At 38.5% G+C, this 25,940-nt stretch overlaps 1 protein-coding gene, 3 non-coding genes and 2 pseudogenes across 4 annotated transcripts; 4 read left to right on the forward strand and 2 right to left on the reverse strand.

Annotated features, from left to right (window-relative positions):
- Positions 1-8,171: 8,171 nt before the first annotated feature.
- On the forward strand, positions 8,172-8,280 carry LOC134306501 (5S ribosomal RNA; annotated as a pseudogene).
- Positions 8,281-16,660: 8,380 nt separating this feature from the next.
- Positions 16,661-16,779, forward strand: LOC134306500 (5S ribosomal RNA; annotated as a pseudogene).
- A 902-nt stretch (positions 16,780-17,681) lies between these two features.
- Positions 17,682-17,755, forward strand: trnan-guu (transfer RNA asparagine (anticodon GUU)). Its single transcript has one exon. It is a non-coding gene; the product is annotated as a tRNA-Asn (tRNA).
- A 195-nt stretch (positions 17,756-17,950) lies between these two features.
- On the reverse strand, positions 17,951-18,023 carry trnak-cuu (transfer RNA lysine (anticodon CUU)). Its single transcript has one exon. It is a non-coding gene; the product is annotated as a tRNA-Lys (tRNA).
- A 679-nt stretch (positions 18,024-18,702) lies between these two features.
- Positions 18,703-18,776, forward strand: trnai-aau (transfer RNA isoleucine (anticodon AAU)). The gene has a single exon. It is a non-coding gene; the product is annotated as a tRNA-Ile (tRNA).
- Positions 18,777-23,675: 4,899 nt separating this feature from the next.
- LOC134306497 (histone H3) lies at positions 23,676-24,102 on the reverse strand. The gene has a single exon (XM_062990340.1). It carries the CDS (start codon positions 24,084-24,086, stop codon positions 23,676-23,678), a length of 411 nt encoding a protein of 136 aa, XP_062846410.1. The 5' UTR covers positions 24,087-24,102.
- Between the last annotated feature and the right edge of the window lie 1,838 nt (positions 24,103-25,940).

Below are 25,940 nucleotides of genomic sequence, written 5' to 3' on the forward strand. Positions count from 1 at the left end.
CCATCTGCTGAAAAGCTTTATGGAGATGAAGATTTCATTTTTCAGCACGACCTGGCACCTGCTCACAGTGCCAAAACCACTGGTGAATGGTTTACTGACCATGGTATTACTGTGCTCAATTGGCCTGCCAACTCTCCTGACCTGAACCCCATAGAGAATCTGTGGGATATTGTGAAGAGAAAGTTGAGAGACACAAGACCCAACACTCTGGATGAGCTTAAGGCCGCTATCGAAGCATCCTGGGCCTCCATAACACCTCAGCAGTGCCACAGGCTGATTGCCTCCATGCCACGCCGCATTGAAGCAGTCATTTCTGCAAAAGGATTCCCGACCAAGTATTGAGTGCATAACTGAACATAATTATTTGAAGGTTGACTTTTTTTGTATTAAAAACACTTTTCTTTTATTGGTCGGATGAAATATGCTAATTTTTTGAGATAGGAATTTTGGGTTTTCATGAGCTGTATGCCAAAATCATCAGTATTAAAACAATAAAAGACCTGAAATATTTCAGTTGGTGTGCAATGAATCTAAAATATATGAAAGTTTAATTTTTATCATTACATTATGGAAAATAATGAACTTTATCACAATATGCTAATTTTTTTAGAAGGACCTGTACTGGGAGAGAAGAGCGGACTGATCACACATGCTGCACAATTTGTAGCAGCTTGTCACAATCTGAGGGACAACCAGTGAGGCTGATCACAAATTATTATTGATTATTATTGATATTACAGTGCGTTTTTTATTTTTATTTTTTTTTTATTTTACCATATAATGTTATTTTTTTACAGTTCTCCAAAAGTGCCACAAGAAGGCAACATCTAAAAAATTTTTTACCACGGTCACAAGAAAACAGGCCACAAATAAACACAAGGCCAAAATTACAGTGGTCTGTCTACCTGCATGTGCTCTTAACATAACCATGTAGCTGTATTTACTTAGACAGAATAAGAGAACAACCAAACACAAAAACACGTGTCCCTCAGGCACGTAACAATATCATATCACTATTTTTTTTTTAATTCTCCAAAGGTGCCACAACAGGGCGACATTACAAATATTTTTTTTTTTACCATGATCACAAGATCTCATATTACCACATAATATTACTTTTTTTTGCAATTCTTTAAAAGTGCCAAAAGAGGGCTACATTAAAAGATTTTTTTTAACCCATTTGGTCACATGAACTCATTTGACCATATCATGTTAATTTTTTTTACAGTTTTCCAAAACTGCCACAAGACAGCGACATTACAAGACTTTTTTTTTTTTACCATGGTCAAAAGACCTCATATTACCACATCACAGCGCTTTTTTTTGCAATTCTCCAAAAGTGCCACAAGAGGGCGACATTACATTTTTTTTTTACCATGGTCACAAGAAAACTGGCCACAAATAATCAATTAATTAAAAAATAAAATTATACACTCTAGCTTTGTCTTTACATTTTCATTTTCAGCATTTAGCAGACGCTTTTATCCAAAGCGACTTACATTTTCCAGTCAAAGCAATTGAAGGTTAAGGGCCTTGCTCAAGAGCCCAACGGTGGCAGCCTGGCAGTGATGAGGTTTGAACCAGCAACCTTCTGCTTACTAGTCCAGTAGCTTAACCGCTAGGCTACAACTGCCCTTGAAATTCTTTTCTTTTTTTTTTATATCGAAAGTCCCGCCCCCAGTCACTCCACCATGTCTCTAATTGGTTGCAGTAGTGAACAGGCTCGTAACAATATCATATCACTATTTTTTTTTTACAATTCTTCAAAAGTGCCACAACAAGGCGACATTACAAAGATTTTTGTTTATTATGGTCACAAGATATTATTTTATTGCATTTCTCCAAAACTGCCACTAGAGGGCGACATTACAAGGATTTTTTTTTTTGTACCATGGTCGACACACCTCATATTACCATAATTAGTTTTTATAACAAATCTCTAAAAGTGCCACAAGAGGACGACATTTCAATTTTTTTTTTTATTATGGTCATAAGAAAATTGGCCACAAATAAGCACAAGGCTAAAATTACAGTGGTCTGTCTACCTGCATGTGCTCATAACATAGCCTTGTAGCTGTATTTACTTAACCAGTGCTTTGGAAGTATTCACTCTATCTTTGTCTTGACATTCTTTTCGTTACTTTTGTTATTCGTGCCGGTCTCTTGCTGTTTTTTTTTTTTACTGGAAGCCCCGCCCCCAGTTACTCCACCATTTCCCTAATTGGTTGCAGTAAAGAACAGGCTGCAACCAATCAGCAGCCACTTGTACTGCTTATCTCCAGTCATTCCACAATGCCTCTCATTGGTTGCAGTGGAGAAAACGCTGCAACCAATCAGCAGACACTTGTACTGCAATAAAACAGAAAAAGAAAACAACCAAACACAAATACATGAAAACAGAAAAAAAAAAACGTGTCTCTCAGGCACGTAACAATATCATATCACTGTTTTTTTTTGCAGTTCTTCAAAAGTGCCACAACAGGGCGACATTACAAAGATTTTTGTTTACCAACATGGTCACATGATCTCATTTGACCACATCATATTACTTTTTAAAACAATTTTCCAAAAGTGCAACAGAAGAGTGACATTTCAATTTCTTTTTACCATAGTCACAACAAAACTGGCCACAAATAATCAATTAATCAAATAATAAAAGTACACACTCTTGCTTTATCTTTAAATTTTCATTTTTAGCATTTAGCAGATGCTTTTATATAAAGTGACTTACATTTTGCACTCTAAGCAATTGAGGGTTAAGGGCCTTGCTCAAGAGCCCAACGGTGGCAGCCTGGCAGTGATGAGGTTTTAACCATCAACCTTCTGCTTACTAGTCCAGTATCTTAACCGTTAGGCTACAACTGCCCTTGACATTCTTTTCTTTTTTTTTTTTTCATATTGAAAGTCCCGCCCCCAGTCACTCCACCATGTCTCTAATTGGTTGCAGTAAAGAACAGGCTCATAACAATATCATATCACTATTTTTTTTTTTTGCAATTCTTCAAAAGTGCCTTAAGAGGGTGACATTAAAATATTATTTTTACCAATTTGGTCACATGAACTCATTTTACCATGTCATGTAAATTTTTTTTACAGTTTTCCAAAACTGCCACAAGAGGGCGACATTACAAAGATTTTTTTGTACCGCGGTCACAAGAAAACTGGCCACAAATAATCACAAGGTTAAAATTACAGTGGTCTGTCTACCTTCATGTGCTCATAACATAACCTTGTAGCTGTATTTACTGAACCAGTGCTTTAGAAGTACAGTGTATCACAAAAGTGAGTACACCCCTCACATTTCTGCAAATATTTCATTATATCTTTTCATGGGACAACACTATAGACATGAAACTTGGATATAACTTAGAGTAGTCAGTGTACAACTTGTATAGCAGTGTAGATTTACTGTCTTCTGAAAATAACTCAACACACAGCCATTAATGTCTAAATGGCTGGCAACATAAGTGAGTACACCCCACAGTGAACATGTCCAAATTGTTCCCAAAGTGTCAATATTTTGTGTGACCACCATTATTATCCAGCACTGCCTTAACCCTCCTGGGCATGGAATTCACCAGAGCTGCACAGGTTGCTACTGGAATCCTCTTCCACTCCTCCATGATGACATCACGGAGCTGGTGGATGTTAGACACCTTGAACTCCTCCACCTTCCACTTGAGGATGCGCCACAGGTGCTCAATTGGGTTTAGTCCATCACCTTTACCTTCAGCTTCCTCAGCAAGGCAGTTGTCATCTTGGAGGTTGTGTTTGGGCTCGTTATCCTGTTGGAAAACTGCCATGAGGCCCAGTTTTCGAAGGGAGGGGATCATGCTCTGTTTCAGAATGTCACAGTACATGTTGGAATTCATGTTTCCCTCAATGAACTGCAGCTCCCCAGTGCCAGCAACACTCATGCAGCCCAAGACCATGATGCTACCACCACCATGCATGACTGTAGGCAAGATACAGTTGTCTTGGTACTTCTCACCAGGGCGCCGCCACACATGCTGGACACCATCTGAGCCAAACAAGTTTATCTTGGTCTCGTCAGACCACAGGGCATTCCAGTAATCCATGTTCTTGGACTGCTTATCTTCAGCAAACTGTTTGCGGGCTTTCTTGTGCGTCAGCTTCCTTCTGGGATGACGACCATGCAGACCGAGTTGATGCAGTGTGCGGCGTATGGTCTGAGCACTGACAGGCTGACCTCTCACGTCTTCAACCTCTGCAGCAATGCTGGCAGCACTCATGTGTCTATTTTTTAAAACCAACCTCTGGATATGACGCCGAACACGTGGACTCAACTTCTTTGGTCGACCCTGGCGAAGCCTGTTCCGAGTGGAACCTGTCCTGGAAAACCGCTGTATGACCTTGGCCACCATGCTGTAGCTCAGTTTCAGGGTGTTAGCAATCTTCTTATAGCCCAGGCCATCTTTGTGGAGAGCAACAATTCTATTTCTCACATTCTCAGAGAGTTCTTTGCCATGAGGTGCCATGTTGAATATCCAGTGGCCAGTATGAGAGAATTGTATCCAAAACACCAAATTTAACAGCCCTGCTCCCCATTTACACCTGGGACCTTGACACATGACACCATGGAGGGACAACGACACATTTGGGCACAATTTGGACATGTTCACTGTGGGGTGTACTCACTTATGTTGCAGCTATTTAGACATTAATGGCTGTGTGTTGAGTTATTTTCAGAAGACAGTAAATCTACACTGCTATACAAGTTGTACACTGACTACTCTAAGTTATATCCAAGTTTCATGTCTATAGTGTTGTCCCATGAAAAGATATAATGAAATATTTGCAGAAATGTGAGGGGTGTACTCATTTTTGTGATACACTGTATACACTCTATCTTTGTCTTGACATTCTATCCTTTTCTTTTTTTTAATCATGCCAGTCTCTTGCTGTTTTTTTTACTGGAAGCCCCGCCCCCAGTCACTCCACCATATCTCTCATTGGATGCAGTGGAGAAAACACTGCATCCAATCAGCAGCCACTTGTACTGCAAAAGGGCAGAAAGACAAAAAAAGGGAGAACAACCAAACACAAATACATGAAAACAGAAAAAAGGCACGTAACAATATCAAATCAATATTATTTTTTTTACAATTCCCCAAGTGCCACAACAGGGCGACATTACAAAGATTTTTTTTACCATGGTCACAAGATCTCATATTACCACATCATATTACTTTTTTGCAATTCTCCAAAAGTGCCACAAGAGGGCGACATTACAAGGATTTTTTTACCAACATGGTCACAAGATCTCATTTTACCAGATCATGTTAATTTTTTTAAAATTCCCCAAAAGTGCCACAACAGGGCGACATTACAAAGATTTCTTTTACCATGGTCAACAGACTTCATATTACCATATCATATTAGTTTTCATAACAATTCTCTAAAAACGCCACAAGAGAGCGACATCTCAATTTTGTTTTACCACGCTCACAAGAAAACTGGTGTCCACAAATAAACACAAGGCCAAAATTACAGTGCTCTGTCTACCTGCATGTGCTTATAACATAGCCCTGTAGCTTTATTTACTTAACCAGTGCTTTAGAAGTATACACTCTATCTTTGTCTTGACTTTGTTTTCTTGTTTTTTATTGGAGAAAATGCTGCAACCAATCAGCAGCCACTTGTTTTTTTTTCTGTTTTCATGTATTTGTGTTTGGTTGTTCTCTCTTTCTGTCTTTCTGCCCTTTTTCAGTACGTGTCTCTCAGACATGTAACAATATTTTTTGCAGTTAGCCTACATCAGCAAATAAAACTTACCTTCACAGTGGTGTCTTTTAGTGGTGCTTTTTTCATTTCCTTTTAAAATCCGGAAATTGTGGAATGACTCCACTACACTGTTTCCAGTGCTTCCTGCTTCAGAGTCTAATCAAATATCATCAAGAGAGTACATGTCTGTTCAGACATCCAGTATTCCAAACTATATTTATGCAGTGCAGTACAGTCTCAGTCTAATTTAAAAACACAAGTAATCTTTGAAACGTTACCTTCACTCATGCCACGCTTATCAGCATGGCACAAGAATTGGATGTCCTTGTCACATGAACTGCAGAACGTTGTTTGAGAATACAGGCTGAATCCACAAAATGGACAATACATTGCTCTGTAGGACAACAAATAAAGCATTATTAAGCAGGTACCCACTGTGGTTGGACATTTTAACAGAGGTCTAGTTAACAGACAATAGCCACTTAACATGAATTGTACAGCATGTTGTTCAACACCTCTGTTGACTGAACATAATCGATTATCTGTTTTACTAACGTTAAAAGTGATGTCGGTTACGACGTAGCTAGCTTCACAATAACAATAACGTTCGATGACAGTCTACATAACTATGTCGATATAAACACAGTGAACAACGTTGATCATTTGTAACAACATTTAACGACATTAATCACAGAATCATCATTAATCACATAGCGACAAAGTTATCACCTACTTTTCAAACTTGACTGCTGCTAGCTTCCGTTGTGGCTTAACTTTCATTGTGACTTAGCTTCCGTTGTGATCTATAGATCTATAGATCTATCTATCTATCTTTTTAGCAATTCTCAAAATGTGCCACAAGAGGGCGACATTGCAATATTTTTTTGTACCATGCTCTCAAGAAAACACAAGGCCAAAATTTCAGTGGTCTGTCTACCTGCATGTGCTCTTAACATAGCCTGTAGCCAGGGATGGACTGGCCATCGGGAGGGTCGGGAGTTTTCCCGGTGGGCCGCTCTGTATGTGGGCCGCTGAGGGAGTGAAAAATAAATTCTGTTTTAAATATTCCTGAATAATAATCCTGAAGTGTGCATTGGCCCACCACAGTATCCTCACTGCATGTCCATTGGCCAATCACAGAAATGTCCCTCCCCCAGGATAAACCGTAATCACAAGCACCGGTACAAAAACTATGAATGAGTGCGAGATGGAGAAAGGGTCGAAAATGCGTTAAGGAGGTGCAGAAAAAGCCCGTGATAAAAAGCTGCAAGCAGATGCAGAAAAGTGCAGGAAACTGGACAACCTGTCTGGCAGTGAGGAACTACAGCATAGCCAAAGAGCAGAAAAGGAAAAGTTAGTGTTCAGTGACTCTGCTTCGTTAGTAACGCCGTTTAAGAAGAGACTGTGGGCCCATCTCAAATGTCGCCTATGCCCTACTTAGGGTACTTCCTAACAGTACAAAACATTTCTTTTAACAGTCACTGAATGATTAATAAGTAGTTATCTAAGCTACTGTTGGATATCAGGGGCTTTAAACCAGCCGTTTTAAGGACGATTTTTGTAAAAGTTCTATGATATCATGTCCAACATAGTGCACTACATAGGGCGGTGGATATAATTTGAGATGGTACCATTAGTCTCTGCTGTTCAGAAAAAGTAAACACTATCTTGTCCTCTATAATACAGAAAGGAAAATGCAGTTGTTCAGGACTTTTAGAGTGATTATGTTCATAGCGCACATGGTTAATTTCCCTTGTCAACATATAAAGTATTTATTTCTTTGCTCATCGGAGCAATGCACTAATTTGGAACAAACGTGAATCACGTGTGAATAAAAGTGCGAAAAAAGCATATTTACCAGTGTTAAAGGTTTAATGAAAGGACAGGATGGGGAAATCCAATAGAACCATTTAAGAAATTGTAAATTTTATGTGTGTGATAGATGGATAGAACTATTAATTTTAGTGTTAAAAATATATATATTTGTTTGTAGTTATTTTTTTATTATTTTAATTTTTATTATAGTGAGTTATTAACTTTAGTGGTAAGATAGATGAAAACTATTAATATCAATCATCTAACATTTGATTAGGGGGTGATATGTGTGGCGCAATGTGCTTGTAGTGGGCTGGTCAAGAAAAAAGTCCAGGGCTGAATTTTGTTCCCAGTCCAGCCCTGCCTGTAGCTGTAGCATTAAGGCGCTGTTTACTTAAACAAAAGTATCAAGTGAAGGACCAAAGCAATTCATTCATTTATAGACGGTGGTGTTTATGCTGTTACGCTTTAACCTATAAACAGTTTTACAGGAAAAGAAATGATGTCTAAAATAACAAAAAACACGACAACAAATAATCTAAACATACTGAAGTGAAAGGCTGATATTCAGATGGACGTCTTTAAAAGGGAAACTATTAGTAGCATTTTTCACTTATGGCCACACCACCCTGAGAACGCCCGATCTCGGAAGCTAAGCAGGGTCGGGCCTGGTTAGTACTTGGATGGGAGACCGCCTGGGAATACCAGGTGCTGGAAGCTTTTCCTCACACATCTTTACTTCAACCTCCTGCTAAAGGAGCCGAACATTTTCTTTTTTTCTTCATCATCAAAGCAATACGAGAAGAAAAAGGCCAGCTGTCACTTTCATTCTGAGTAAAACACTTATCCATCCTGGCTGTACGAAAGGAAATTATTTTGTCAATATAACTTTAAAAAAATTAACGAATAACTTTGTTTTCCTGCTTTTAAAATGTAAACGAAAAACCAAATTAGGATTTTTAGCATTTTAGTGACTTTAAAAATGAAGTTCAAAATTATGTCCAGACATCATCCCCATCTAGTGGTGCTAGAAATAAGTTACATCTTGTAGATGTGGTATAGATTTGTGACATTATTGTTATTATTTATTTATTTATTTATTTATTATTACTGTCTTTTTAATTATTTGTTGTTGTGTCTGTTTACATAAAAGTCTCAAGTGGAGGACCAAAGCACTTCATTCATTTATAGACGGTGGTGTTTATGCTGTTACGCTTTAACCTGTAAACAGTTTTCAAAAAAGAAATGATTTAAATATCAACAAACACGACAACAAATAATCAAAAATATAACAACAACAATAAAAAATAAGTGAATAATACACTGCTCACAAAAATTAGGGGATATTTCAAAATGAATATGAAGCAATAAAAAAAAAGAATCATTCGATTTTTTTTTTAAACAAGAACATCAGAAAAGCAAACGACGATTTGGACACGATGATTGTCAGGCTGCAGACTGAACCGTGACTCATCAGAGAAGAGGACAGTTGACCACTCATCACAGGTCCAATGACGATGCTCATCAGCCCACCTTCTACGTGTTCTACGGTGTTCATTCAGCAGATAACTGAATGCATACCATTGGTCACCGGACATGCAGTCCAACATGATGGAGCCGATTTTGTATGGTCTGGGTGCATATCCATCGTCTAGTGGCAGCAAGAAACTGTCCCTGCAGCTCTGTTTCATTGCTGCGCCTGTTCCTTCTTGCCAATAAGGTCAAGTAGTGGTCATCTCTTGCTGTTGTGTGTGTCTGTCGCCTGTGTTTGACCACCTTCAAGACGTCCTATGGCTCTCCAGGCTTCGCAGTTGGGCAAATCGTGTTGCAGGGGCATTGCAAGGGCTGGGAAATTGCAGGATGTGCACTTTTAAGATCAGGGAACGTGCAGATACTCCAGTACTTCCAGCCTTTTTTATAGTGCATTTTCACCAATGAAATAAAAGTTGGTTTGCATGATCGAACAACTTTCTTTGACTTTTTGACTCGTTTGCTTTTCTGATTTTCTTGTTTAATAAAAAAAAATCAAATGCTTCTTTTTTTTATTGCTTCATATTCATTTTGAAATATCCCCTAATTTTTGTGAGCAGTATATAGATAGATAGATAGATAGATAGATAGATAGATAGATAGATAGATAGATAGATAGATAGATAGATAGATAGATACGTACGTACGTACGTACGTACGTCTCCAGTAGTTTAACAAAGAAGAGAAACTAATACAAATAAAGTAAGTAAATAAGGTGCATTTATACAGCATATGGTATGCAACAAAAAAAAGTATGTGCAAATTGTGCATCTTGCAGTATTGTATCTATTCTTATGAACAATATTTAAAAATATATCAGAATAAATTTAGAGATAAGGATATTGCTATAGTTTTAAATATATACAATGTAACGGTTATTGGTATATATATATATATATAATACAGTGTATCACAAAAGTGAGTACACCCCTCACATTTCAGCAGATATTTAAGTATATCTTTTCATGGGACAACACTGACAAAATGACACTTTGACACAATGAAAAGTAGTCTGTGTGCAGCTTATATAACAGTGTAAATTTATTCTTCCCTCAAAATAACTCAATATACAGCCATTAATGTCTAAACCACCGGCAACAAAAGTGAGTACACCCCTTAGTGAAAGTTCCTGAAGTGTCAATATTTTGTGTGGCCACCATTATTTCCCAGAACTGCCTTAACTCTCCTGGGCATGGAGTTTACCAGAGCTTCACAGGTTGCCACTGGAATGCTTTTCCACTCCTCCGTGACGACATCACGGAGCTGGCGGATATTCGAGACTTTGCGCTCCTCCACCTTCTGCTTGAGGATGCCCCAAAGATGTTCTATTGGGTTTAGGTCTGGAGACATGCTTGGCCAGTCCATCACCTTTACCCTCAGCCTCTTCAATAAAGCAGTGGTCGTCTTAGAGGTGTGTTTGGGGTCATTATCATGCTGGAACACTGCCCTGCGACCCAGTTTCCGGAGGGAGGGGATCATGCTCTGCTTCAGTATTTCACAGTACATATTGGAGTTCATGTGTCCCTCAATGAAATGTAACTCCCCAACACCTGCTGCACTCATGCAGCCCCAGACCATGGCATTCCCACCACCATGCTTGACTGTAGGCATGACACACTTATCTTTGTACTCCTCACCTGATTGCTGCCACACATGCTTGACACCATCTGAACCAAACAAATTAATCTTGGTCTCATCAGACCATAGGACATGGTTCCAGTAATCCATGTCCTTTGTTGACATGTCTTCAGCAAACTGTTTGCGGGCTTTCTTGTGTAGAGACTTCAGAAGAGGCTTCCTTCTGAGGTGACAGCCAGGCAGACCAATTTGATGTAGTGTGCGGCGTATGGTCTGAGCACTGACAGGCTGACCCCCCACCTTTTCAATCTCTGCAGCAATGCTGACAGCACTCCTGTGCCTATCTTTCAAAGACAGCAGTTGGATGTGACACTGAGCACGTGCACTCAGCTTCTTTGGACGACCAACGCGAGGTCTGTTCTGAGTGGACCCTGCTCTTTTAAAACGCTGGATGATCTTGGCCACTGTGCTGCAGCTCAGTTTCAGGGTGTTGGCAATCTTCTTGTAGCCTTGGCCATCTTCATGTAGCGCAACAATTCGTCTTTTAAGATCCTCAGAGGGTTCTTTGCCATGAGGTGCCATGTTGGAACTTTCAGTGACCAGTATGAGAGAGTGTGAGAGCTGTACTACTAAATTGAACACACCTGCTCCCTATGCACACCTGAGACCTAGTAACACTAACGAGTCACATGACATTTTGGAGGGAAAATGACAAGCAGTGCTCAATTTGTACATTTAGGGGTGTAGTCTCTTAGGGGTGTACTCACTTTTGTTGCCGGTGGTTTAGACATTAATGGCTGTATATTGAGTTATTTTGAGGGAAGAATAAATTTACACTGTTATATAAGCTGCTTATACTACTTATACTGCACAGACTACTTTTCATTGTGTCAAAGTGTCATTTTGTCAGTGTTGTCCCATGAAAAGATATACTTAAATATCTGCAGAAATGTGAGGGGTGTACTAACTTTTGTGATACACTGTATATATATAATATCTCTCTCTCTTTCTCTCTCTCTCTCTCTCTCTCTCTCTCTCTCTCTCTCTCTCTCTCTCTCTCTCTCTATATGGGGTCAGAAAGTATTTAGTCAGCCACTGATTGTGCAGGTTCTCCTACTTAGAAAGATGAGAGAGGTCTGTAATTTTCATCATAGGTACACTTCAACTATGAGAGACAAAATGAGAAAAAATGTAGGATTTTTAAAGAATTTTTTTGTAAATTATGGTGGAAAATAAGTATTTGGTCAACTGTCAAGTCAGCAGTCTTCCCCATGATTGTGTAGCCTACAGAACTTGACTGAGAGACCATTTAAAGGCGTTTGCAGGTGTTTTGAGTTAATGAGCTGATTAGAGTGTGGCACCAGGTGTCTTCAATATTGTACCTTGTCACAATATTCTAATTTTCTGAGATACTGAATTTGGGGTTTTCATTAGTTGTCAGTTATAATCATCAACATTAAAAGAAATAAACATTTGAAATATATCAGTCTGTGTGCAATGAATGAATATAATATACAAGTTTCACTTTTTGAATGGAATTACTGAAATAAATCAACTTTTTCATGATATGCTAATTTTATGTCCAGCACCTGTATATATACTGTATATACAGTATATATGAAATTTCATGATGGGGACCCCTGCCCTAGAGCAACTCACTCAATTTTAGAAAGTGAATCCTACATTTAATAAAATGTTCAATAAACAGATTAAGTAGTTTTTTTAATCAAATTCTATTTATAGTTCACATGAAAAGAATACATGTCAAAATAAATACATACCATGTTGTCCTCTTGTTTATCCTCTTGTTTATCCTCTTGTTTATCCTCTTGTTTATCCTCTTGTTTATCCTCTTGTTTGTCCATTCTCTGTAAAGTTTAGTACACATTTGAAATATCAGTAAAATTATTTTGCTTCAGGTCAACAAACAAACATAAAAAAAAAACCCAGATGAACCTAAATGTAAGTGCGTGTTATCACAGAGCTCATGGTGCACTTTACCCTCCCCCACCCCACTTAGTTACACGCGGGAATCTAAATTTTAGGAACACCTGAATTTAAAGGTATCCAGTACAAAACCATCACTGACTGTAGACTCAAACTGCTAAAACACATGATTACATTCACACCTGTGTGTGTTTTATCTACATTTAAACCCTCATTTGTTTAAATACCAAGTCATGCACACAGCAAAATCGCCAGTGTTGAATTTCCAGAGTTACAGACTTCAGAGTTGTGTAGTGTTGATTTCAGAGTTGATGTACAACCCCTGGCAAAAATTATGGAATCACCACTCTTGAAAGATGTTCTTTCAATTGTTTAATTTTGTAGAAAAAAAATAAATCACAGACATGCCACAAAACTATCATTTCTCAAACTGTCAACCCTCTGGCATTAAGAAACAATACAAAAAGAAACAAATATAATAGTTGTGGTCAGTCACAATTGCTTTTTTTTAGATCAAGTAGAGGAAAAAAATATGGAATAACTCAAATCTGAGGAAAAAATTATGGAATCATTAGAAAACACTGCACCATTATTACTTTGTTGCACCACCTCTGGCTTTTATAATGGTTTAAACTCTCTGAGGCATGGAGTTGACTAATGACAAACAGTATTCTTCATCAATCTGCCTTCAACTGTCTCTTGCTGTTGCCAGATCAGCTTTGCAGGTTGGAACCTTGTCATTGACCATTTTCTTCAATTTCCACCAGAGATTTTCAAATGGATGGAGATCCGGACTATTTGCAGGCCATGCCATTGACATTATATGTTTTCTTGAAGGAAAGTTTTCACGTCCTTTGCCCTATGGCAAGATGCATTATCATCTTGAAAAATGAAGTCATCATCACCAAACATCCTTTCAACTGATGGAATAAGAAAAGGGTCCAAAATTTCAATGTGGACTTTGGCATTTATTGAAGACCATCTCCCCTGTGCCTTTACCCGACATGCAGGCCCATATCATCAACAACTGTGGAAATTAACATGTTTTCTTTAGGCAGTTATCTTCATAAATTTCATTGGACAGACACCAAACAAAAGTTCCAGCATCATCACCTTGCCCAATGCAGATTTGCGATTCATCACTGAAGATCACTTTTATCCAGTCACCCACAGTCCACGATTGCTTTTCTTTAGCCTACTTTAACCTTGTTCTTTTCTTTTTAGGTGTTAATGATGGCTTTTGTTTGGCTTTTCTGTATGTAAATCCCATTTCTTTTAGGTGATTTCTTACAGTTCAGTCACAGACATTGACTCCACTTTCCGGCCACTTGTTTCTCATTTGTTTTGTTGTGCATTTTCTGTTTTCAAGACATATTGCTTTAAGTTTTCTATCTTGATGCTTTGATGTCTTACTTGGTCTACCAGTATGCTTCCCTTTTACAACCTTCCCATTTTGTTTGTACTTGGTCCAGATTTTAAACACAGCTTACTGGGAACAACCAACATCTTTTGCGACATTCCACAATGATTTATCTTCTTGAAGGAGTTTTATAATCCTCTCATTTGTTTCAACTGACATATCTTGTGTTGGAACCATGATTCATGACAATCTGCTTTGTGCAACAGCTCTCCGAGGTGTAAGCACTCTTTTTAAACTGAAGAATAATTAGCAAATCTAATCTGCTGCAGATGTTTTGCTGCAAATTACAGAGTGATTCCATAATTTTTTCCTCAGATTTGAGTGATTCCATATTTTTTTCCTCTACTTGATCTAAAAAAAGCAATTGTGACTGACCACAACTATTATATTTGTTTCTTTTTTTTATTGTTTCTTAATGCCAGAAGGTTGACATTTTGAAAAATGATAGTTTTGTGGCATGTCTGTGATTTATTTTTTTTCTACAAAATTAAACAATTGACAGAACATCTTCCAAGAGTGGTGATTCCATAATTTTTGCCAGAGGTTGTAGATGTAAAGTCAGAGACGATCGCTCATCTATTGCTGCTTTTTTTAGTTGGTCATCTTCTAGACCTTCATCAGTGGTCACAGGACACTGCCCACGGGGCGCTGTTGGTTGGATATTTTTGGTTGGTGGACGATTCTCAGTCCAGCACTGATTGAGGTGTTTAAAAACTCCAGCAGCACTGCTGTGTCTGATCCACTCATACCAGCACAACACACACTAACACACCACCACCATGTCAGTGTCACTGCAGTGCTGAGAATGATCCACCACCTAAATAATACCTGCTCTGTGGAGGTCCTGATCATTGAAGAACAGGGTGAAAGGGGCTAACAAAGCATGTAGAGAACCAGATAGACTACAGTCAGTAATTGTTGAACTACAAAGTGCTTCTACATTGAGTGTGTAAAACAGTTTTTGCTGTTTCTCACGTTTTGTGAATCTGGCAGTTGTTTAACATTCATTTCATGATGAATAGACCACTTGAATGGTGTTAAAAAGACTTGAAATAAAATCTTTTTACATTTAACTTAAAATGGATTTTTTTTTAACTTTCTTTTGTAACGTGATTTGAACTGAACAGCATATATATTTGCTACCCCATTGCTGCCAGCTTGACACTGATAAATTCTGTAATGACTTTAAGTCTTGATAACCTGCTATAATAAACATACGAATAAAAAAAAATTAAAGTTCCTCCTCGCATTTACAACAAATATGTTTTTTTGGAGAAAGACATGTTAATACTGTAACATCAAATTAATCAATTGACAGGAAAATTTATGATGGTCTGACATAACATTTGATAATGAATAAAAGATAACTTATTGATATATTGGCAAACAAAACTTTTTTACACTTTATCAAAAGATTGAGGGTAAATTGCTAATATATTCAGTCAGATATGTTAAGTTTGTTTTGTGTTTTATTAGGATTTTAACATCATGTTTTACACTTTGGTTACATTCACGACAGAAACGCTAGTTACTCATTACACAAGATTCATCAGTTCAAGTTTTAATATCAAACAGTCATGGACAATTTAGTATCTCCAATTCACCTCACTTGCACATCTATGGACTGTGGGAGGAAACCGAAGCATCCGGAGGAAATCCACACAGATACAGGGAGAACATGCAAACTCCACATAGAAAGAACCCCGACCGCTCCACCTGGGAATTGAACACACACACATACATTATATATATATACTGGCTGGTTAGCTCAGTTGGTTAGAGTGTGGTGCTAATGACGCCAATGTTGTGGGTTTGATCCCCGTATGGGCCACACACCCCTTAATGATTAATGGTAGCATGGCTGAGAGAGAGTCAGGTGAGCATGTTCTGTGTTTCAGGACTTTCTAACCTGAGTAATTTGATCTCTGAAAGTGAGAATATCACCCTGTTTTTCTGGCTTCATTTCACCTAATGAACGTGGCATGACCTTTATAAATGCTTACAATCAATTTTGAAAATGGCAAAAATAAATAAATAAATAAATAAAAAGAGAACTGCTGTGTAATTTAGTGAATTATTGCACTGCACATGGCAGAAGACTAAAAGAAATGTAGACCGTGTAGAATAAAAGTATTAGGAAAGTATGAGGTTAAAAGCATCAGCTTTTATTTATTCTTAAATCATAACAGTTGACCAGATAAAACATGAAATATCTTGAGTTCATAGGAATAAGAATCAGTGTAAATGTAAGAAACTCTGTGTCTGTTTTATTGGCATTTTATTGAGCAAAACTCATGAGAGTTTAACAAGACGTGGTGCTTTTAAAGATGTGAATTTTCCTAGATTTCCCTAAACACCATAAATCTTTCCTTCTGACTTATTATTATTTCATTATTATTTATTATTTTTTTTAATTAATATTAACATAAAGAGTAAAACCCTAACAAGACCACTATTTATCAATAAACACAATTCATTAGCCATCCTTTTAAGATGTGTGTTTACATAAACAACACCTGACATTTAATGAACCTAAACAATGTTAAGGTTTTAATTACTTATTTATTTATTTATAAGGCTGAACGACGGACGTCTATAAGAAGCAGCTTGTTTACAGAGTCTCTCGCTTACAGTCACACCACCCTGAGAACACGTGATCTCGTCCGATCTCGGAAGCTAAGCAGGGTCGGGCCTGGTTAGTAGTTGGATGGGAGACCGCCTGGGAATACCAGGAGCTGGAAGCTTTTATCCACACACACCCACCTTCACTCCAAACCTCCTGTTACACACTGACCCAGCGGCTTTTTCTTCATCAAAGCTACACAATGACACAAAGATCAGCTCAAACTTTCATTCTTACTACAGTAAAACACATTCAACTGACTTTTAAAGTGAAGTTGAACATGTTGTACAGAAGTCGTCTCCATCTAGTGGTGCTAGAAATAATTTACAGCTTGTTGCTTGGGTACAGATTTTATAATATATAAAAATTAAAGAGTGTTTATGGCTCTTTTGTCCCAAGTGTTTTTGTAACGTGTTGTAGACCTGCAATGGCGACTGTTTTTGGTATACAGGAAAGAAAAGGCCGAATGCATGTGATAAAGTGCTATATGGCAACAAAGCACTGTATAAATATTGGACAGAACACATGATGGGTTATTTTACCTTGTTGGGTTGTGCAGTTTAACCATTGTGCTGAGCTGTGAGGTTCTTTTTACCATGGGTCAACTATGTAACTTTACTTTTTTTTAAATGAAAGGTTTACATTGCTGTGTTCAGGATTTCCACTTTAGTGATATTTAATGTTAATAGCTGTTCTGATCTAAATGCTGCTGCCTTTGACCTTTAAAACTGAGTAATTTCTGAGATCATTAAAATAAGTGAAATGTTTATTTTGTAATTTGGTTTTATATTATTTGTACAAACATTTGTTTTATGCAACTTTAAACCTGTAATAATAGATGAAAAATTTAAATGTGTCTTTATTTGCTTTAATTAAGCTAAAGTTTTTAACAGGGACAAAAATGACAGTTTGTGTAGCAGGGCTGGACACGTAAGTAAAATGTTATACTGTTTATTAGCATGAAGTAAACATTAGCAAGTCATGTGACTCATGTGTACCGTCATGTGAAAGAGCTATGCGCGTGTCTCTGTGGCGCAATCGGTTAGCGCGTTCGGCTGTTAACCGAAAGGTTGGTGGTTCGAGTCCACCCAGGGACGAGTGTCTTTTATTGCACAACCTGCCTGTTGATCAAACGGATATGAGACACAACAACAATGTGTAGTCCCACAGAATAGTGGAAATAAGTAACTGAAAACATCCAGTAAACAACAGTCCTACAAGCACAAATATCCACCTGATAAGTCACTGGAGACCGGCTGTTTTGGTTTCTGTAGATGTTAAATGAAGATACTCGCCCAACGTGGGGCTCGAACCCACGACCCTGAGATTAAGAGTCTCATGCTCTACCGACTGAGCTAGCCGGGCTTAAGCAGTAGGTCAGAACAGACAGCTCATCGGTCAGACCATCAGAGAGATGTAGGTTTAATCCACTAACATCACGACCAGATTAAGAACTAATTCACAGTTTACAAACAAACACAATTCAGAATAAGCAACAGAAACAGACACAGATTTACTGTCACTTTTAAACTACACAATTACTGAACCCGCTCCACTATGCTTTACACCTCAGTGTATATTATCTGGAAACTGATGCTCTTCATATAGAAATATACTTTACATTTGCTTGTAAATTAAAATATCAATTCAGGTTGTTTTTAGTTCAATTGAAAAAATATTAACAGTAGCTCAACTTCCTAAAACCCAGAATCTACATGTATAAATCCTACATTCAATCCACAAAGTTCACAAACTACATGATTTTATGAGTGAAAACTTGATGTTTGGAGCCCCTCTGGTGTGCAGGCTGGTACTGTGTATCAGCACTACTTACTGTGTGCAGGACCTGAGTCGTATCTGCTCCACTCACTGGTTGGTGACATTAAACTCAGTCAAGAACTTTAAGAAATATATAGTTTAGATGGTTCACACATATAAGAACCAACAAAACCTCTTAGATGTGTATTAAGAAAGTCTGTTTCAGCTGTTGATTTGGGTCAGTGTAGAATTATGTACAAGGATCTAAAGAGAGAACAGATGTACTGGCCGGTTAGCTCAGTTGGTTAGAGCGTGGTGCTAATAACGCCAAGGTCGCGGGTTCGATCCCCGTACGGGCCACACCCACTTCTGGACTTACACTAACAAACAAGTGATCCTTCTCTAACTAGCAGGTCCTATTAACCTGGACTTCAAACATTGTCTCTGACAGTGTGAGATTTTTTTTACTGCCCCTCTCATTCAGGTCAGAAACATGCCATTATCTCAATTTACCAAACTTAATGACCCTTCTGTAAATGGTTTAATGTGCACACTGCTGCTACTGGCTTGTTTTTCTTTTCTACAATGTAAGTTCAGACCTTCAGGTTCATGTTATTTGAGATCTCTACATAGATTTCTTCCTCATGTACAGAAAGACGCAGTTCAGTTTGAGAAGCTCGCAGTGTGAGAGCGAGTGAGTCTGCGCGTTCAAATGAATCAAACGAGTCGATTCCTTAATGAATTCTTTAAGTCAAACGACAGGAATAGACTCGAAAGAGTCGATTCACTAATTTGATTGTACTCAGCAATGAGCAGTTGGAAGCTGAGGGAGTCGATTCTTTTTGATGAAGTCAACATTTGATATGTTATACACAATACTTAAAAGAGTCGGATCACTATCGTTAGCTGTCATTTAAAAATACAAAGACATTGCTGTCAATCAACTAGAATTACCGTGTCGGATTTATTTGTAAATAAATCCTAATACAGGACATGCTCTTATTCACACACTTGTTTGTTCTTCTCGTTTTGTCACGCAAGAAAAAGTTTTGGTGCACGTACAAATAAACTATATCGCACAGGACAATAGTCTGTGTTATTATTTAAGGTTACTCATCTCAGCTGCACTACCATTTACTTTAAAGAATAGTTTCATTCATGGTGATCTCTCGTTAATTTAAACTTTACAAACTGCAGCCATGTGATTTTAAAATTAACAAACAGTATGTAGAACAAGTTTAACCTATAGATCAGTCCATTACACTAACAACACATTGGGGGAACAGATTTACCTGGAGAATATGGTTCCCCACATGTATATCACTGTATGTGTAATTATAAAACACTACAGTGATGCTGGTGATGTATTTAACTGTTGTCATTATGTAGAACAAGTTTAACCTATAGATCAGTCCATTACACTAGCAACACAGGGGGGAACACATTTACCTGGAGACCTGGGGAATATGGTTCCCCACATGTATATCACTGTGTGTGTAATTATAAAACACTACAGTGATGCTGGTGATGTATTTAACTGTTGTCATTATGTAGAACAAGTTTAACCTATGAAACAGTCCATTAAACTAACAACACAGGGGGGGAACACATTTACGAGACCTGGGGAATATGGTTCCCCACATGTATATCACTGTGTGTGTAATTATAAAACACTACAGTGATGCTGGTGATGTATTTAACTGTTGTCATTATGTAGAACAAGTTTAACCTATAGATCAGTCCATTATACTAGCAACACAGGGGGGAACACATTTACCTGGAGGCCTGGGGAATATGGTTCCCCACATGTATATCACTGTGTGTGTATTCATTAAATGGTGGAGAAGGTACACAAACCATGTAGTTAAAGTAGAGATATCCAAGGTAAAATATTACTCCAGTAATAGTAAAAATACTCTTTACCTCCACTTGAGTAAAAGTACTTAAGTATTTACCTTCAAATGTACTTAAGTATAAAAGTAAAAGTAGCATGATTTATTATGGCTCTAATGTTTTATGATCATTTCTGTAACAAGACTCTTGATTAATCAACTTTTAGGTGAAAAGACTTGTGTCATTTATTAATCTGACACTAATGTTTATTAAAATTATCATAAGAACAAAACACTGATTGGTGTGATCGCTTCACGCTTCCTTTATTTTGACAATGTTATATTTTTATTCACACATAAACCAAAAGGAACCACAGATTGTTCAGAATGTAGTGGAGAAAAAAGTAAAACATTTGACTACCAAATGTGGTGAAGTTAAAGTAAAAACTCACCCAACTAGTTACATTTACTTAGTTACTGTCCACCACTGCTAATGTATGCCTTAATGCAGGAGCAATATATTAATTATTTTAGTAATTAAGGTACAAGTGTCATCAGTTATTCATGAGATTCATACAGGTCATCAGGATGACCATCACAAATATTACCTCATGTCATGTTTGTGGTGCTTAAACTGAAAAGTGGTGCTTAAATATTCCTTCTTTAATTTTATGTTCTGTTGTGGATTAAATAACTAAAGATTTGTTATGAAATCACTGAAAATACTTGCTAAGTAGTTGAAAATGTACAACGGTTCCCTATGAGTGTCGCCACTCTGTTCTCTCTACTGCTCTGGATACACTTAAAACATCGTCCTGTTATTATTGTTAGGATTTAAGTTTTGATTAAGCTGACAGTGTAATGGTCAACTATTATCATTAAACAGCATTAAGTGGCTCCATTTATATGCATTCTGAGCAAGCGTTGTTCAATTGTTTTATTTAGACACAATGCTGCGCAGCTTGTACTGATGGCTTTTAGGCTTTACGTATCATTTGCAGATATTAAATTATCTGTTTTTTTGTGCCTCATGTGTGACATTCTCATTGGACTATATGTCCATGTTTAGTGATGATGCTGATGATGATGATGATGTCATAATGTCATAATTACAGAAGAAGAAGAGCAAGAATAAAAAATCACAGGATTGATGGCCTAAAACAAGAACTAATACAACAGAAAAAAAAGCCCTACTACTACTACTGCTAGTGCTTATGATTATTATTCCACATATGGTGTGGTGCTTGGAAAAGTAAAAAAAAATAAATACATAACCATACAATAATAATAATAATAATTTAACCCTTGTATTGTGTTAGAAAGCTGCCCACATCTTTAGTGTTAGCGGGTCAAATTTGACCCGATTTAAAACAGCCTCAAAAAATACTCAAAAACAATAGTTATCATCCAATGTTGTTTCTCACCTGATAGATAACTTAGTTTGTATTTAAATCCATGTAAACACTGTTTTTAATTTTATTTTTTTGGCTCCATAAACTTTTCATCTCACAATATACCTCATTTTCAATAAAAAAAGCTGTTTAAATACATTGTAGTGAATTTCCTATAGTGAAGAAACAATGTAAGGATATTATCTGAGTCTAACAGACTAATATCAGAGCACACTGAGCAAATATTGTTTGTATTTTTTTTTTTTTATCTAAACATTATTATCTACTGTATAGTGACATCAGTGCTGCTATGGGTCAATTTTGACCCGTATAGATTTTTTCCCTTTTTCATAAAACCAACTTTATTTTACTCAGAACAGCAGGTGTAAATTGAAAATTAAACTATAAATTGAACATAAAAACAATATTTTGTGTGTGTGCATGTGTGTGTGTGCATGTGTGTGTTGTTTACATGCATATATCACAGTATGTGATTGTTTTAGTGTGCTCCTTGCAGATGTGTTTCTTACATGTGTGGCAAGTGGTGCTAGTTTTTCTGTCCTTTTCTGTCAAGAAACGTAGAGATCTTTTTTGTATGTTTATATTCGGCCTATTTCTGCCCTGCAGGCGATGGTCTGTGTTTTCCTTTGGACTTATAAAATCATTCTACAGAAATCAACATGCAGGGTTTCTGTTGGATGTTTGTCCCATTTAATAGAACTGGGAAAATTGAGTGGACTCCATACTTCACTCCCGTACAGTGCAACAGGCTGTATCACACTAACAAATAATTTACTCCATTGAGGTGGGAATGTCAATGTTATAAATCTCCTTCTGATTGTGTACAGGCCTCTGCCAGCTTTTTCCTTTAGTGCATTCACTGCCATGCTGAAACTCCCTGATGCAGTAATGAGTACAGCTGTGGTCTAGTGGTTAGGGTACTGGACTAGTAATCAGAAGGTTGCTGGTTCAAGCCCCACCACTGCCAGGTTGCTGCTGTTGGGCCCTTGAGCAAGGTCCTTAACCCTCAATTGCTCAGATTGTATACTGTAACTGTACGTCGCTTTGGATAAAGGCGTCTGCTAAATGCTGAAAATGTAAATGTAATGATGAGACCAAGGTAAGTGTACTGCATTGTGTGCTCCAGGGCAGTGCTGACCATGGTAAACTGGTGCCATGTATTCCTGGGTTATCTTAATTTGGGTTAGATACATGTTTAGGTTTTCCTAATTAGGGTTAAAAACCTGTTGGGGTTATCATAGTTTAGGTTAGAAATAACTTGGGGTTATCCTAATTAGGGTTAGAAGGAAGTTGGGCTTAAATTGGACTCAACAGATATCATCTGTGCTGCCTAGGAACACAAGGCGCACCTGGAGGTGAAGAACCACACCTGGGTCCTCATGCCTTCAGATCAGGTAGCGAGCACAATGAGTGCCAGCCTGAGTGTGAGTGCCAGCCGGAGAACCTGCAAACGGAGACAAAACCCCGTCAGAAATGGGAGTTGGTGCTGCGGGACTCAGAGGACAAAGGTTAGGGTTACACACACACACAGTGGCGGCTCAAACACATGAATTACCAAATTAGAAAAAGCATCATTGTGAATACGGTTGTTTTATTACCATTATTACAATAACCAGTCTTATGGTAAACATTCAATATTCTGCTTATGCCTTATGCGTTACTCTACTACTCATAACGACTATATTACTCTTATTAACTCAATGCTTTATAGAACCCCATAAACATACACCACTATAAACATTATTAATCATGTGTTATAAGACACCACCTGCCAATCTTTAATCTGCTGTACTTATGTAACCGTGTTAACCATCTCTACACACACAAAAAAACACTTTAAACAGTTTTTCCTAATATTTATAACTGATAAATATAACTAAATTATAACTCGGAACACGCACACACAATGGAATAATTAATAAATAAAAAAAGTTATGAAAAGTGCCCATTTCAGTGGAAGCATGTAAGTGGCTCTTAAAAGAGCCTTTGGGGATAATTGGATGGAGTGGGTTCGTTTAAGCACGCTCTCCGCGAATACGGCGGGCCAGCTGGATGTCCTTAGGCATGATGGTCACCCTCTTGGCATGGATGGCGCACAGGTTAGTGTCCTCGAACAGGCCGACCAGGTAAGCCTCACTGGCCTCCTGCAGAGCCATGACGGCAGAACTCTGGAAGCGCAGATCGGTCTTAAAGTCCTGAGCGATCTCTCTAACCAGGCGCTGGAAGGGCAGCTTGCGGATGAGCAGCTCAGTGGACTTCTGATAACGGCGGATTTCACGCAGAGCCACGGTACCTGGCCTGTAACGGTGAGGTTTCTTCACACCGCCAGTAGCCGGGGCGCTCTTGCGGGCAGCCTTAGTGGCGAGCTGCTTCCTCGGCGCCTTACCACCGGTGGATTTACGAGCGGTCTGCTTGGTTCTTGCCATCGCGTCTGGAACTCTGCACTTCACCAACTGTAGGACAGAATATGTTAGCCCGCCCAACACGCTCTTGAGCCGATCCGCGCTCATTGGGCGTCTTGATGAAGCACTTTTCTCATTGGACGAACGTGCTTACATCAAATGTCGCTTACTGGTCGGCGTTCTGCTGCTGCCTCGTTTCAGAAAACACAGTATTTCCTCCATGCTGTTGGCGGGATTTATAATACTTTCCTTTGTTTCTTTGTGCTTTTAAAACACAGCCTACAATCGCATTTAAAGTATATACCTTTCTAAAAAAATATTCTTGATTAGTTCGTTAATTTTGCTTATTATTGTTATTATTAGTATTATTGTAATTTTTGTTCCATGTGTTCTACACAAACACGTTTGTTGCACCACTTTTAATCGTCTAAATTGTTGGTTTTGCTACTGCAAGTGATATATACTGTATAAATATATATATGTAAAGATAAATAGAAAGGGAAAAAATAAATCGTACAAATTACCTCCTTCCAATGAACAATGCACACTGAACTTTGACCTGTGAAGAGAAAGAGAAACAAAGAACATATACACAAACACAGGGGTTGAGGAAAGATGAGAGGGACTGACAGTAGAAGACAGAAGCCCTGTGTAGGTCTAACTGCGAAACTCATCTCCTTCGCTAGAATGCCAAGACTGAAAACAGTTTCGATTGCCAACTAAACAAAATCTTCTACCTTGGCACTCAGGAGCCATGCATGCAATCTTTGTTTTATTTTCTTTTTTGAATTTTTTGTAGCAAAGCCAGCAATTTCTTGATACTTGCTCTATCTGAGGAATGTGGGTGACGTAAAACGATGAGGCTGCCTTCTTGGGGCTCTTGGTGGCTTTTTTAGAGGCAGCAGCGGGTTTCTTGGCCTTCTTGGGGGACTTCTTAGCTGCGGGCTTCTTGGCTGTTACCTTCTTGGGTTTCTTTGCGGCCTTTTTCACTTTAGGAGCGGCGGCTTTTTTGGCCGCGGGTTTCTTCGCCTCGGTCTGCTTCTTGTTGAGCTTGAAAGATCCTGAGGCGCCGGTGCCCTTGGTCTGCACCAGGATGTCCTTGGTCACCAGGCTTTTGACGGCGAGTTTGACGCGGGAGTTGTTCTTCTCCACGTCGTATCCACCTGCAGACAGAGCTTTCTTCAGGGCGGCCAGGGACACGCCGCTCCTCTCCTTGGAAGCGGAAACAGCTTTGACGATCAGCTCGCCGACGCTGGGACCCGCTTTCTTGGGTTTGGCCGCGGTCTTCTTTTTAGGAGCCTTGGCGGGGGCCGAGCTGGCCGGTGCTGGAGCTTCTTCTACCATCGTTGTTGGAGCTAAAACGGCGCTAAGAAAGAGCGAGTGAAGCGCTGTGCTCTGTTGTACAGAGACTCCTCCCTCTTACGAGAGGGGGCGGGGCTTTATAGCACACATGAGAACTGTGTAGACTCAACTCGGCCAGCGCAGCGTCTGTGTGCTTCCGTGACACATGCGCACTTGTGTTTTCTCATGGCAAATAATGATTAAAATACAAGTCCTGATATAAAATGCGAGGTAATAAAGTGCACGTCGGCCGAACATAAGTTCTCTCGTTCATGTAAAAGCCCGCAAAGGGAACCTAACGATGCTCTGTTTCCTTGTGTTCTGCTAAAACAGCACACCGCTCCTGATGCGTAAAGCGACGCAGCGCACATTTCACATCTTATTACACGTAAAAATATGCTGAGGAAACCCGATCTTCTTGTAGACACAGGCTGAAAAGAGCAAACCAGACCTTGGTGTTTTCCACATGCATTTATAAGCGGATGTGAGCTTCATTTTCTACTAGAAAAATAGGCTGTTTAGTGCGAAGTAAAACAC

The sequence above is a fragment of the Trichomycterus rosablanca genome, unplaced genomic scaffold, assembly GCF_030014385.1.
Source record: "Trichomycterus rosablanca isolate fTriRos1 unplaced genomic scaffold, fTriRos1.hap1 scaffold_195, whole genome shotgun sequence".
NCBI lineage: Eukaryota > Metazoa > Chordata > Actinopteri > Siluriformes > Trichomycteridae > Trichomycterus > Trichomycterus rosablanca.